The sequence below is a fragment of the Vulpes lagopus genome, chromosome 8, assembly GCF_018345385.1.
Source record: "Vulpes lagopus strain Blue_001 chromosome 8, ASM1834538v1, whole genome shotgun sequence".
Taxonomy (NCBI): Eukaryota; Metazoa; Chordata; class Mammalia; order Carnivora; family Canidae; genus Vulpes; species Vulpes lagopus.
Genome location: NC_054831.1, coordinates 86,402,427 through 86,417,042, shown reverse-complemented (window position 1 = coordinate 86,417,042; position 14,616 = coordinate 86,402,427). Strand labels below are relative to the sequence as shown.

At 41.5% G+C, this 14,616-nt stretch overlaps 1 protein-coding gene across 2 annotated transcripts in view; it reads right to left on the bottom strand.

Annotated features, from left to right (window-relative positions):
- Positions 1–12,769, bottom strand: part of NDFIP1 (Nedd4 family interacting protein 1) — a 67,907-nt gene extending 55,138 nt beyond the window's left edge. Inside the window, exon 1 of one of the 2 annotated variants that reach the window (XM_041766631.1) lies at positions 12,483–12,769. In XM_041766631.1, the coding sequence (XP_041622565.1) occupies positions 12,483–12,545 (63 nt within the window). In that variant the 5' untranslated portion in view covers positions 12,546–12,769. The remainder of the gene's footprint in view (positions 1–12,482) is intronic. The other variant, XM_041766630.1, reaches the window with a different exon arrangement.
- Positions 12,770–14,616: the final 1,847 nt, after the last annotated feature.

The following is a 14,616-nucleotide window of genomic DNA, read 5'->3' as shown; positions in this document are numbered from 1 at the left end:
TCAGGCAAAGACAAGTAATCACAGTATACCAAATATCTCAGCTGTGAAACAGTGTCTATTATTTTCAATTACTGTAAATGCTGAATATTGATCTAACCACAAAATGGATACAACCATATCAGAAAAATGAAGAGACAGGAAGTAGGAGTATATGCAGCTGTGGGAAGGAGGTAAAAGACCAAATCTTATACCTCAGAGCAGTTAAGTCAATTTTTTAAACAGTGAAAACTGAAAAATCAAGAAGTAGCACACTATAAAATTTCTTTAACTACAAGAATAACAGGATGATGGCAAAAGAAGCAGCTGAAAGAAAAAAAAAGGCTAAAAGAGCTAAGAAGCAGAGGAAAGTAAACAGAAGATTACTGTTTTTTAGTAACAAGCTCATAAGATTTGACTCTTAACTATCTGCGTGTATAACTTTGATATAAAAACTAAATGAGGGACAGTTCGAGTGGCTCAGTGGTTTAGCACCGCCTTCAGTCCAGGGCGTGATCCTGGAAACCTGGGATTGAGTCCCATGTCGGGCTCCCTGCGTGGAGCCTGCTTCTCCCTCTGCCTGTGTCTCTGCCTCTTTCTCTGTGTGTTTCATGAATAAATAAGTAAAACCTTTAAAAAAAAAAAGTGATTATAAACTATGTCACAAAAGGGGAACCCTTTTTCATGAAAATGTGAAGTCAAACTTAAAATGGCTTTTGGATTACATTAAACCTGATACATAAAAAGAGATTTTAACCTTCCAAATAATAGCAGATGCTAAAAGCCAATGAATACCTTACATGCCCCCCATAAACTTTCTCCCCATCTACTCAGCTAGTCCTTTCGGCCACAGCCAAAAGGTGGCAAAATAGCTGTGAAACTCACAAGATCACTTAACGCTGGTCATCTCAGTCACCTAAAATGAAACTGGGCAAACACGTCTAAGAGAATTAATGCTGCCTACTCTCACATACATGATTTTAAGCACACATTAAAATACTACATCTGAAAACACAATCACCTACACAAGGACAAACTGTTGAAAACAACCTAATATTAACCATCAATCATGTATAAGATCCTCAACTAAAAATTACCCTCAAATAATAGTTCTGTTTCAAGAATAACATGAGAATTTTAAAACTTCTGAAAATGCAACTACTAAAGGCAATCAATGAGAATACTAGAGCTCAGCCAGCTTCTTAAAAAAAAAAAAAGTTATACAGAATTTTAAAAATTACTATTTTCTCACATTTACAAGGACTTTATTAAAACATCTAAGCAGGGGCACCTGGCTGGTTCAATTGGTGAAACGTGTGAGTCTGGATCTTGAGGTTGTAAGTTCCAGCCCCATGTTGGATGTAGAGGTTACTTGAAAATAAAATCTTTAAAACAAACAAACAAAAAACCCCCATCTAACCAGTAATAATAAAGTCCAGCTTCTGTCATGAAGTAATAAAATTGTATGACAGTGGGTGATGGTTTTATGGTGAACTTAAAATTGCTCTTAAAAAAATTAAGTTTATTGGGGTCCCTGGGTGGCTTAGTCAGTTAAGCATCCCACTCTTGATTTTGGATCGAGTCATAACCTCAAGGACATGTGATGGAGCCCCCCCCCCCCGCCCCCATCAGGCTCTGTGTTGGGCATGGAGCCTGCTTGGGATTCTCTCTCTCCCTCTGCCTCACCCCCCCCCCCCCCCCCGCAAAAAAAGTTTATTTGAAAAAGTCATAATTATTAATTACTTCTCCTAATTTCTAAAAGCATTATTAGGGATCCCTGGGTGGCGCAGCGGTTTAGCGCCTGCCTTTGGCTCAGGGTGCGATCCTGGAGACCCGGGATCGAATCCCACGTCGGGCTCCTGGTGCATGGAGCCTGCTTCTCCCTCTGCCTGTGTCTCTGCCTCTCTCTCTCTCTCTGTGACTATCATAAATAAATAAAAATTTTTAAAAAAAATAAATAAAATAAATAAAAGCATTATTAATTTTTTTGCTATGATATACAATGTTTGAGAGTGACCAGAAGACAAGACTTAAAATTAGTACTATAAAATTATGAAATGGTATTCTTTACTGAGTGACCCTTTTTGAAAATATACTATTAATTACTATTAACTATATTTTCTGTATTTTTATTTTTATTTTTTTTAAGATTTTATTTATTTACTCATGAGAGACACAGACAGAGAGAGGCAGAGACACAGGCAGGGGGAGAAGCAGGCTCCATGCTGGGAGTCCAACATGGGACTTGATCCCGGGTCTTCAGGATCACACCTGAAGTATGCCTGAGCCACCTGGGCTGCCCTATTTTCTATATTTTTAAACAATGTATAATTTCTTTTATCTTTTAGCATAAACTCACCAACCATTTATATTTACTGACATCACTTTTAAAAATAATTACTCGGGGCCCTGGGTGGCTCAGGGGTTTAGCGCCTGCCTTCGGCCCAGGGTGTGATCCTGGGGTCCCAGGATCAAGTCCCATGTTGGGCTCCCTGCATGGAGCCTGCTTCTCCCTCTGCCTGTGTCTCTGCCTCTCATGAATAAATAAATAAAATCTTTTAAAAAATAGTAATTACTGATCACAAAAGAAGTTTCCTGAATCATCAATAGAATGCCATCTCTTAGGATCAAAGCCACCAGTTTCTACACACACAAAAAATCAATTATAAAGCTGGAAGGAATCAAAGTGATATGGTCCAACTATTTCATTTTTCAAAAGACCAAATAAGGCTAAAAAGAGGTTAAAATTCTCACCCACAGTCACATAATCTCTTACTTCATGACAGAGGCTGGACTATTACTGATTAGATGTTTTAATAAAGTCTTTTAAGTTCTCCTGAATCAGTCTCTACTTCGTGTCCAGATACTAAAGTCTACATTATAAGCTTCAAAAACTGCTTATTGGGGCTCCTGGCTGGCTCAGTTGGTAAAACATGCAACTCTTGATCTCCGAGTCATGAGTTCCAGCCCCATGCTGGGTACAGAGATTAGTGTAAACAGGGTGTGCCTGGGTAGCTCAGTCCATGAAGTGTCTGCCTTTGGCTTGGGTCATAATCCTGGGTCCTGGGACTGAGCCCCATGTCAGCTCCCCACTGACCAGGGAGCCAGCCACTCCCTCTCCCTCTTGTGCTCTCTCTCTCTCTCACTATCAAATGAAAAAATAAAATAAAAAAATATTTTAAAAACCCTCTGCTTATTAATGCAAAATTATATGAAAAGTTTGGATGCTATAACATAAAACTACTAAAATGAAAGCTTCAAAATACTAAGAACACTCTATTCCTGTGGACTGATTCCCCAGTCCACAATATTTCATCTAAATTTCACAAGGACAAAATAAGTTAAAAATAATTTAATAAAAAAGTAAATCGCAAAAGAAGCACAGAATTCTATAGAGAAAGGATTATGAAGCTAAAGGGACTTGGGTTTTACCTACAGTGTGCTTTCAATTTCTATAGCACTGTATTCATAGTTAATCATACCTTAACGTTTAAGGTGAATGTGAGCAATAAATATATAGGTATTATTTTATTTTTATTTTAATTTTTTAAAGATGTCGTTTCTTTTTTTATAGATTTTTTATAGATTTTTTTTATTTTTAAAGATTTTATTTATTCATGAGAGACATAGAGAGAGAGAAAGGCAGAGACACAGGCAGAGGGAGAAGCAGGTTCCATGCAGGAAGCCCCACGTGGGACTTGATCCCGGATCTCCCGGATCACGCCCCAGGCTGAACGCGGCCTAAACCACTGAGCCACCGGAGCTGCCCTATAGCTGTAATTTTATACTATTCTTGCAACTTTTAAGTTGAAACTATTTCCAAGTAAGGAAATTTCTTGTTAAAGGAATTTTTTAAAAAGCAAATCATGATTATTAACAAAAACTTTGGGAAAAAAAAGAAAAATTACTCCTACGATTTTTCTTAGCAATCTATTATAAATGTATCAAACAACCCACCAAAGGTGAAGGAAAAGGTGCTGACCAAAGTACCTAAGGAACTTTGGAAATGAGTACAGTCTGTAAGACTAAATGCAAAAGAAACTGTATATACAGCCCTGTCCTCTAGTTGATAATAAAAGTGTTTACCACAGAGGTGTAGGTTAACAATTCTGACACCACTGCACACATTTGTTAGAACTGAAGAGTTAAGTAAATGGATGGTGGGTGGTGGGAGCAAAGTTTCTCACTGCTGAAGTGGGAGTTTACAGACAGGCCAGGGCAGGAGTCTAGAGTGGTCCATGTAGCAATGGATTAGAGTTAGTTAGTTTAATATAGATACAACTTACATATTGATATGCTTACAGATATGTATACACACATGTATTTCTTTACTCTGTTAACTTAGAAGGCCAAGAAGCAATGACACCCTAGTAGCAATGAGCAGATCTTGGTTTCTAGTACCATTCTCCAATAAAAAGAGCAAGGGCTCCTTAGAAAAATGGCTGATTCCAGGATAGCACAGAAAATATACACAATACTAATGCCAAAAGTGAGGAAGTGCTTCAAAAAACCCAAAATGATGGAACCACGTCAGAGAGACACAAGTGCCAACTGAAAGAGTCCCAATGGCCAAAACTGCAAAAACCTGAGCCACAAAATAAATCAGTATTGGATTATAACCCAAAGGAAAAAAAAGAGTCCATCCTGAAATGACTAAATCAATGGGAAGAGACAAACATCCCATGCAGAAAAATTCTGAGTAATTCTCTGCCCTCCACAAGGTGGAACATAACTCTTCAATCCTAAAGTGTATATTGTACATAGTGACTTCCTTTCAAAGAGCACAGTATGAAAAGGTGGGAAGTGGGGAAGAGTAATTTTACAGCAGAGGAACTTCACAAATACTATGTCAGCCAGGTGATCAAGGTCAACATCAACAGTGTTAAGTCACGCTGGTTGTGCATATTCTTGGTATGATGTGATGGAAATGCCACTTTACCTCTGTGGTCTTCCTCACCAAAACCCACAAACCCAGTCTGATCATGAAAAGATTCAGAGGGATCCCTGGGTGGCGCAGCGGTTTAGCACCTGCCTTTGGCCCAGGGCGCGATCCTGGAGACCCGGGATCGAATCCCACGTCGGGCTCCCGGTGCATGGAGCCTGCTTCTCCCTCTGCCTGTGTCTCTGCCTCTCTCTCTCTCTCTCTGTGACTATCATAAATAAATAAAAATTAAAAAAAAAAAAAAAATTAAAAAAAGAAAAGATTCAGACAAATCCAATCAACTATATGAGCAGATGGATGTAAGGTAAACCTATTTTAAGTGGCTCACAATATATGTAAAACCAAACCACCACGCTGTAAGCCTTAAACTTATATAGTGATGTATGTCAATTATTTCTCAACAAATCTGAAAAAAAAAAATCCCATTTGAGGGACAGTCTATATAAACACTTGATCAAAACTCCTCAAAATTGTCAAGGTCATCAAAAACAAGGAAAATGTGAGAAACTATTACAGCCAAGAGGACCCTAAAGTAACATGACAACCAAATGTAATGTGGTAACCTGTATGGGACTGCAAAACACAAAAAAAGGTCCTTAGATTAAAAAACAAAAATCTGGATAACTCCATACTTTTATGGAGTTTAGTTAATAATGTGTCAGTATTGGTTCATTAATGCCACAAACATATCATGCTAACGTGGGAAAACTGGGTCTGGGGTACATGGAAACTACTGTCTTTTCAATGTTTCTGAAAATCTAAAAACATTACAAAAATTAAAGGTTATTTTTAAACATTTTTCTAAAACTTGTTTTAAAAAGCAAAGGGAAAAAAATTATTAATGCCTGAAGAATGCACACCAACTTAAGCAGTTAGACCTCAGAAGAGACTGGAAGGGAAGGGAAATCAAGCTTTCCTTTACAAGTGTACTGTTTGACTCTAGTATATGAAGAGTATCTATGTACTATTGCATAACAAGAAGTGTTTAATTTTAAATGCCACATTTAAACACTGAATAACAAATAAAATCAAAACTGTTGTTGAATAGACACCACTCTCTAAGCCTGGGTATTTCTATTCATAAACTATCAATTCCCAGAAAAACCTCCAAGTCACATTCAAGCAGCTCATTAACTAGGAACTGATATTAGTGCAACATGTGAATTTAAAAGAAAATATGTCAATATGAAAAATCGTTAAGGTGGATAAGAAACATACATGTGACAGGAACTGTTTTAACCAGTAAGAAAATATTTCACTAGAAACATTGTTAAATTTGATTAGTATTTAGACCTAGTATTTATAACTTTCAATATAATAAATTGTGTTACTCAGAAAAAAAATGAGTCATTTTTAACAGAAGTGCTAAGTGATGTCTAATAACACTCACTTTATTACTATACTTGCTGAAGGCAACAACACATAGTGCTCTTCTATCTAGACAGCCACTAGAAGCAATTACAATTGGAGTATATAAGACTCAACAGATTCAATATATGGTATTTACCAACTGCCTATATTGTAAAAAATGATTTGAGAACAAAGATAAGACCATTAAGCTTATCATCAGCATCAGTCTCTAATCAAAGTGTTTGAGGCTGTTTTATCTAAACGGGCACCATCTACTACCACAAGAATATGGTGCCACTCAACAGCTGTACTTGTTCAACGACAATAAGAGTAAATTATTAAGAAACCAAATAATTATTTTAAAGCCCCGAGAACAGATAAATCACAAGCACTTGAACCTCTTCAGGTCTTCCCTTTTTTTTTTTAAGCCTTCCCTTTTTTATTAATAAGAGTACAAATTCACTCTCATATAGGATTTATTTTATAATATAATTTTATGTAAAGTAATTTGATACCATCTGTGTCTAGCATAAAGTAATTTGAAGTCATGTGCAGGCAAACCAGCGGGTGGTATCAGCTGAGATGATGCCAGGATTTCCTCAGCTGGGCCTTAGTCCCTACCCACACGAAGGAGTTCTGCCCTGCTTCCAGTGCAAAGAGAGAATGATAAAACCAATTAAATCTCCCCTAACAAGTGGTCACCAGCAGGTGAAGGCAAGAAAATTAAGAATGGGTCAGCAAGATTCAAGAATCCATCACTGCTACAAAAAAAACACTCACTGCTTACCAAGAGGGAGTCACATACGAATCACAGTTGTAGATCTACAGCTCCTGACACTCACAAATCCTGTTTCTCTATTCTTAATAGATTACAAAAGAGCTCTCATAATTTATTTTTCATGTGATACTAACTGCTTACATCTTTTATTAGAGTCACACACAAAAATATTTATGACTATAATGACATGATTTCTAGGTTTTGTCTCAAAATAATGGCGGGGAGTATAAATGAAACATTACCCATTTGTTGATGACTGCGGGAGCTGGGTGATGACTGCATTAGATTTATTACACCATGTTTTAGTATACGTGTGGAATTTTCATAGTAAAAAGTTGAAATGTAAATAAACGTTATTAAGAAATGACTCTACTTGGCGCCCAGGAGGCTCAGTCCATTTAAGTGTCTGCCCTTGGCTCAGGTGGTTATCCGAGGGTCCTCGGATTGAGCCACTCAGTGGGGAGTCTGCCTCTCCCTCTGCCCTTACCCTTGTTCGTGATCATTCTCTCTCAAATAAATAAATAAAATCTGTTTAAAAAGGGGGAAAAAAAGAAAAAAAGAAATGACTCTACTCCTACAACTCAAAAAAAAAGCAAACAGCCCAATTCAAAAATGGGTAAAGGACTTGAACATGCATTTCTCCAAAGAAGATACACAAACTGCCAATAAGCACATAAAAAATTCTCAGTATCACTAATCATTAGGGAAATGTAAATCAAAACTATACTGAAAGACTTCATGACCATTAGGATGGCTTTATCAAAAGGGCAGCCCTGGTGGCTCAGCGGTTTCGCGCCGCCTTCAGCCCAGGGCCTGGTCTTGGAGACCCGGTATCGAGTCCCATATCAGGCTCCCTGCATGGAGCCTGCTTCTCCCTCTGCCTATGTCTCTGCCTCTCTCTCTCTCTCTGTCTCTCTCTCTCTCTGTCTCATAAATAAAATCTTTAAAAAATAAAAAGGGTTGATGAAGATATTTAAAATTGGAAACCCTTCCACTCCCACCCAAAAAAATTGGAACTCTGGGGCACCCCGGGTAGCTCAGCGGTTTAGCTCCGCCTTCAGCCCAGTGTGTGATCCTGGAGACCGGGTATCGAGTCCCTGTCCGGCTCCCTGCATGGAACCTGCTTCTCCCTCTGCCTGTGTCTCTCCCTCTCTGTGTGTCTCTCATGAATAAATAAATAAAATCCTTAAAAGAAAAAAAAAATTGGAACTCTGATGCACTGCTGGTAGGAATGTAAAATGGTGTCTGTACTACAGAAAACTGTATTTTTTAAATAAAGAATTTAAAAATAGCATTACCATTGAACCAGTGATTTTACTTGAGCATATAACCCAAAAGGACTGAAAGTTGAGCCTCAAAAGAACACCTGTATACCTATATTCACAGCAGCATTATTTACAATGGCCAAAAGGCAGAACCACTGCAACTGTGCACCAATGGATGAAAGGGTAAACAAAATATGCTACATGCATATAGTACCAGTCATCCTTAAAATGGGAGGAAATTCTGACAGGTGGTACAACATGGGTAAACCTGGAGGATATGAAGCTAAGTGAAATAAGCCAGTCACAAAAGGACAAATACCATATAATTTCATTTATCTGAGGTAGAGTAATTAAGTTCATAGAAAATAGAATGATGGCTATGGGGGCTGGGAAAGGGGAAAAGGGGAGTTATTGATTAATGGGTATGGAGTTTCAGCAGGGGAAGGTGAAACAGTTCTGAAAATGGGTGGTGGTGAGGGCTGCCCAATAATGGGAATGTATTTAATGCCAATGAACTGTACACTTAAAAATGGCCAAAATGGTAAATTTTATATATATTTTTATGACAATTTTTTAAAGTTTAAAAAAAACAATTCTACTCATCTCAATATTTTTGGAAAAGTCTTCTTTGATCATTGGAATAGGCCACAAATACAGCAAAATAATCTCAAAATCTTGACATAACACTCTAAGGGGCATTCCTAGATATAATTACAACTTTTCAAACTAAAAAGATGAAACCACATGGGTGCTTTTTCACTCCTTCCTCCAGGATCGTGATCTAACACTTCTGCATAAATATGGTTTGGCCTGGCAGAAAAGAAATTCTTTCCCTGATCTATGAAAACCTTCCTCCACAATCCTGAGAATTTATCTAAAAAGGTAGCATTCCCAGCGCAGCTCTACAAGGTCATCAGACTACATTACAAACTTATTAATGATGCTTACAAGTGGGCAACTTCTTCAGCAAGCAGTAAGCCTAAAACAAAACATCCTAGTCTATTTTAAAGCCTATATGGCAGTGTCATCGTGGCCTCCTTAGATTAGATTCAAATCCAAAGATCTCAAAACATTTCAGGAAGTATTTGGCAAAATTCATAAAATAGGCAAAGACATATTCCAGTTAGGCAAAGAGGGCTTGGAACGGTTGAACAGGAATAAATGTCTGGAGAGACGGTGACGTATTACAGATTTCTCAACACGGGGCCTACCTACACACACACCTTTCTGAAACAGTGCTTCTGAATATCTGAATATAAAAATCTCAGCTGCAAAAAAGGAGAAAAAATAAAGCCACAGGAACCTATGAGCCCAGGCTTTCTGTGCAGTCTGTCACAATGCTAAATTCAAGTTGTGCGTAGTGCACTACCAATAAAAGAAATCATAAAGGCAAAACTGTGTCTGCATTTAGTAATGAATCACACAGTCTTCCACTGCATTTACTTTACTAGAGAACCAGCTCTATTTGATGAACCAGATCAAGGTGAAGTCAGAACTGCCTTTTGTGACTAGAGTATCAAGCTCCTATCAAGTTGCCTGAACAATTCATCAACATTCTATAATGCAAAAGCCTTTTAAATATGTATGTATATATTCTCTGACCAAGCATTTCCACATCTAAAAATTTATATTCAGGAAAAGAGATATAGATGTACACAAAAGAAACTTCAGTGAATAAAAAAATTATTAAAAAAAAATTTAAAAAAAAAAATTATTAACACACTTAGTGGCCAACAATAGGCAACTGACTTGAACTACGTACAACCAGTTACATGCAATGCAGGCATGAAAATACTACCCTATTTTATATATCTATATGCCTCTGTACATACATGTGAACAAATACATGTACATGCAAATTTGTGAATGTACATGTGTCTGAGAACATGACACACATGAGCACAGTGGATGTATAAATGTATACATGGGCACATATGCACAAAATGTGTACAAGGAAAACCAGGGGGCTCGTGGAATGGTACATGTGTACAAAGATGTGCCTGTATATATATCCATGGATACATGAGAAAATGTATATGCATCTATATATATGCTAATGCACATGCCTATATTTGGAACATGAGCCTGTGTTTTAAGTAGGTATTTATCCTTGTAATCACTACTTAGAGGCTGTGACCTTGAGCAAGAGGCTTAATGAGCCTCTTGGAGTCTTGACTTTGTCATCTATACAATAATACCAAACCTTGCCTCGTGGGAGTTTCATGAGGAGTAGGGAAATAATGGATGTAAAGCCCTCAGTACCGTGATTGGCACATAGTAAATGCTCAGTCAATATTAGCTTTCCTTATCTGTACACATGTATACTGATTTACACTTACGTATATTTACATACCTATAAGTCCACAAAGATACACATCAAAATATTAATTTTGGTTACCTATGGGTGATAAATTTTTACTGTGGGTTTTTTTGGGGGGGGGGCAGCTTTCATATTTTGCAATTTTTCTAGGAAGATTATTTTTTTCATGCTGTTTTTTGGAGGTTATTTCTTCAACATAATGATTTTCAAAAATAAAATAAAGATGACCTGTCCCTGACACACCTCAATTCTGCATATTTAAAGCTGTTAAATATAAATATTACACCAAGGAATACATAGTTTTGATACTCCACCAAATTTTTTGTATTCCAGCAATATGTCAGCATTACCTAATAGCTCAAGAAGATGGCAGTACAAAGAAAAGCCACAGCTTTTTCCTTGTTTGCCTTTTACAAAACAGGATGAAAAGAATGAATTAGATCACAGTGTGGGGTACAAGTGATTTTTGAACACTCTGGTGACAGTTAAGTGACACCTGTCATTTGTATTTTATTAAAGCAGGGAGAAACCCAGCGCCTCACCCAAGGTCATACAAAAAAAAAAAAAGCATGTGCCAGACCACAGGCTGTGAGAGATCTGAGGACTAGACTGCACTGCCACGGTCTGGGCATGTTTATGAAACCAAGAAGCTAAATTCTTAACCAGTCATTTCAGAAGTCCGGCTGGAGGAGGGAGGAAATTACTACACAGGGCTGATGACAGCAAAACAAACTGGTAACTGGCTGCACTGAGTTAATCTAGATGTTTTAATCAGACTGGTTTTCGTTATTTCTGAAATACAAAGCTGTAGATCATCAATGATAGGACATCTAATTTCATAAAAGCACAACTGATATTTGTATGCAAATTATACCAAGAAACATCTGATAGGACAAAACGCAAGCAGTTATCAGCGGTTCCAATCAATACCAGTTCCCACCTGGCTTAATTCCCACAATTAAGATGTGTTAGGTTAAATAGCACTAAAAATCCTGCAGATGGTCTCTGAATTTCCGAGGGGAACCCAGCTAGTAGAACAAGCAGCTCTTTTCCCTAGGGCCTCAATTTATAAATTATAACCGGGATAATACTCCAATCAATCCCTATACATTTCCTCCCCAGCCATGCTATTAAATCTCCTTAAACGTCATTTCCAAGCTTTTAAAACACACACCCAGACACACGCCCTGCAGCCTTCAGCGAGCTCACGACATTCCGGGGCACTGCCCCAGCGAAACAGCGCCTTTCCCAGACCTACTGCAAACTGCAGACTTGCCTCTCGTCTCATTTTTGACTTTTGTCTTAAAACAGAGGCGCGGGGGAGGGGGGAGGGGGGATGGGTTCCGACAAACAGACTAGGCTCTGAAACCCCCGAGCAATCGCATCTCGTCACGGGGAGCTGTCGGCCGCAGTGGCAGCGATTTTAATCTTTTCTCTCCACCCAGTTTCCTTTTCCATCTCACGCTTGCTTCATGGCCTTCTTTCTTTTCTTTCCCATGACATCAAACCAGAGGTGCAGAAAGGGAAACTGCATGCCCCCGCGCGGGCGCCGCCCCGGGGGTCGCGGGTTCCGACTCGGCGGCCCGCCCGCCGCGAGAACTGCGGGGCGACGCCGCGGGCCAGAGGTTTTCCGCCGCCCGGGTGCCGCCCCGGGTCGCGGAGGGCCGGGCCGGGCCGGGCCGGGCCCGCGGCGGCCTCGACTCCGAGCCCGCGGCCCGCCCGGCCCGCCCAGGCCTGCCAAGCCGCGGCGTCGCGTCGGCCACAGGCCGGGCCGGAGACGCCAGAAGTGGCCGGCGGGCAGGGGGGCGGGGGCCGGGGGCCGGGGGCCGGGCCGGACTCGGCGCTGCTCACCTGCTGGTACCGGCTGCCGCAGGCCGGCTCCACCGCCGCCAGCGCCGCCAACGCCAACGCCATGGCGCAGCCGGCCGCAGAGGAGGAAGGCGGGCGGGCGAGCGAGCGAGCTCTAGGGGCGCGGGCGCTGCGGCCTGGGAGCGCGGGGAGGCCGAGGGGACGCGCCTCGCGTGGGTCTCGGTGGCCGCCGCCGCTTCCAGGCAAGCCGCCCTCCTCGGGTTGTGAGCGCCGCCGCCGCCGAGGCTCCGACGCGGCCCCTGGGGAGGAGGCGGGGACGCCGCCGACGACGCTGCGCCGCCGCCCCGCCCCGCCCCCGCCGCGCGCCCGGGCCCGGCCTCGCCCCGCCGAGCCGCCGCCCGGGGTGGGGTCCGGCCGGCCTCCCGCGCCCGGGGGCCGGGTGGCGGCGGGGCCGAGGCCGCCGAGGCGGGGCCGCCGCGGACGATTGCCCGCTGAGCTGCGGCCCGAGCGAGCCCCGCGCCTTCCCCGAGCGCTCTCCTCTAACCCTCCGCACACCCCGACGTGGGGGCCGCGGCCCGGCGGAGGAGGCCGTCGGCGCCCGGGGAGGCGGACACCCCGGCACGGCCGCGACCGGGGCTCCCTGGGACCCGCTGCACCCGCTCGGTTCCCTTCCAAGTCCCGGCTTGCCTGCCATCTTCCTAGATCAGGGGACTGCCAAATCCGGTCCGGTGGCGGTGGAAAGTAGAAGAAATTCATGTTTCAGTGTCCATAAATTAAGTTTTACTGGAACACAGCCGTTCCCATGTTGGGTACGGCCAGCAATCCCTAAAATACTTACTCTCTGGCCCATTACAGAAAAGTTTCCTGACACTACACCCTCCAGAACTCCTTTAGTAAAGATTTCAAACAAGCACTACTTAGGATGGATGATGATAATAGCATTCTCCTTTTTATGCAGCCCTTCAGTATTTTAACAGCCTCATCTGTGGATAAGACATGTTCTTTCCATGTATGTATGCATGTATGCATGTGAATAAATCCACCCGGCCTGGAGCCCAACTCGCCTTGAACTCACAACCCTGAGATCAAGATCGCAGCTGAAATCAGGAGTCGGGCTCTTAACCCACCGAGCCACCTAGGAGCCAGGACATGATACTTTTCTGAACCAAAAGCTCTCTGAGGAGGTGACATGGAAGGCCAGACTCCAAAGATTCAGCCCTGCTGAGAGCTGAGAACACGTGCAAAGGCTGTGAGGGAGCCACAGGTTGCTTTGCGGAAGGACTGGAAGGAGGCAGGCAGGACTGCCCAAGGGGAGATACAATAACCAATGTTTCCCAAAAGAGGAAATTAAGCTTGAAGAAATTAAATATCTTGCCCAAGAACACAGAGCTAGGGAGGGGAAACCTGGAATGTAAACCAATGAAACCAGCATTGTTAACTATTATCGTGCAACTAAATTATAAACTCTGTGAAGAGGAAAGTATGTCTCTCTTAAATATTTTTATATCTCCCGCAGCATCCAGCACAGCATAGCTATATAGCAGGCATGTGAGGTCTGCTGTTTCCTTCTGTCATACCCAGCCACCTGGAATTGCTTCTACCCACATGTCCAACCCAGAAAAACCTGGGTTTTTGAAGCTTGTTGCAATTCCTCTTTCTTCTTGATTGCCTTTCCAAGTGAATAGTCCTAGGGTTGGCATTAGTAGTATGATTATTGTTTTAGCTTCTAATTTTCAAGCTTAGGTGACTACATATTTTTGAACAGAGCTGTGTTTTGAAACTACCCTGAGGTTTCTACATGTACGAGCCAATTGTAATCCATAAAGATTCTAGATCTTTATCTTCCTCACTTTAAGATCTCTACCGGTTTCCAATCTCCTACATGTCTGTCCCAATATCCAAGTGTTAACCTCTCATATTTACACTTTGGGGGAGTGAGCAAATCCAGCAAGATGCCAGTCTGCGAATCTCAAAGTGGTACACTCCTTACTCTGTCTCATAGCTGTTTTTAATTCAGAGAAACAACTTTTAGGTGTAATAAGGTACAGTGAATCATTCTATACAAAATGTCCTACTTCATGGTCTTACATAAGGAAAAAAGTGTTTCATTTGAAATGCTTTAAAATCTCACCAACAGAAAGTAGAAATCCAGATTTCTTCGCCCAGATTATCTAAA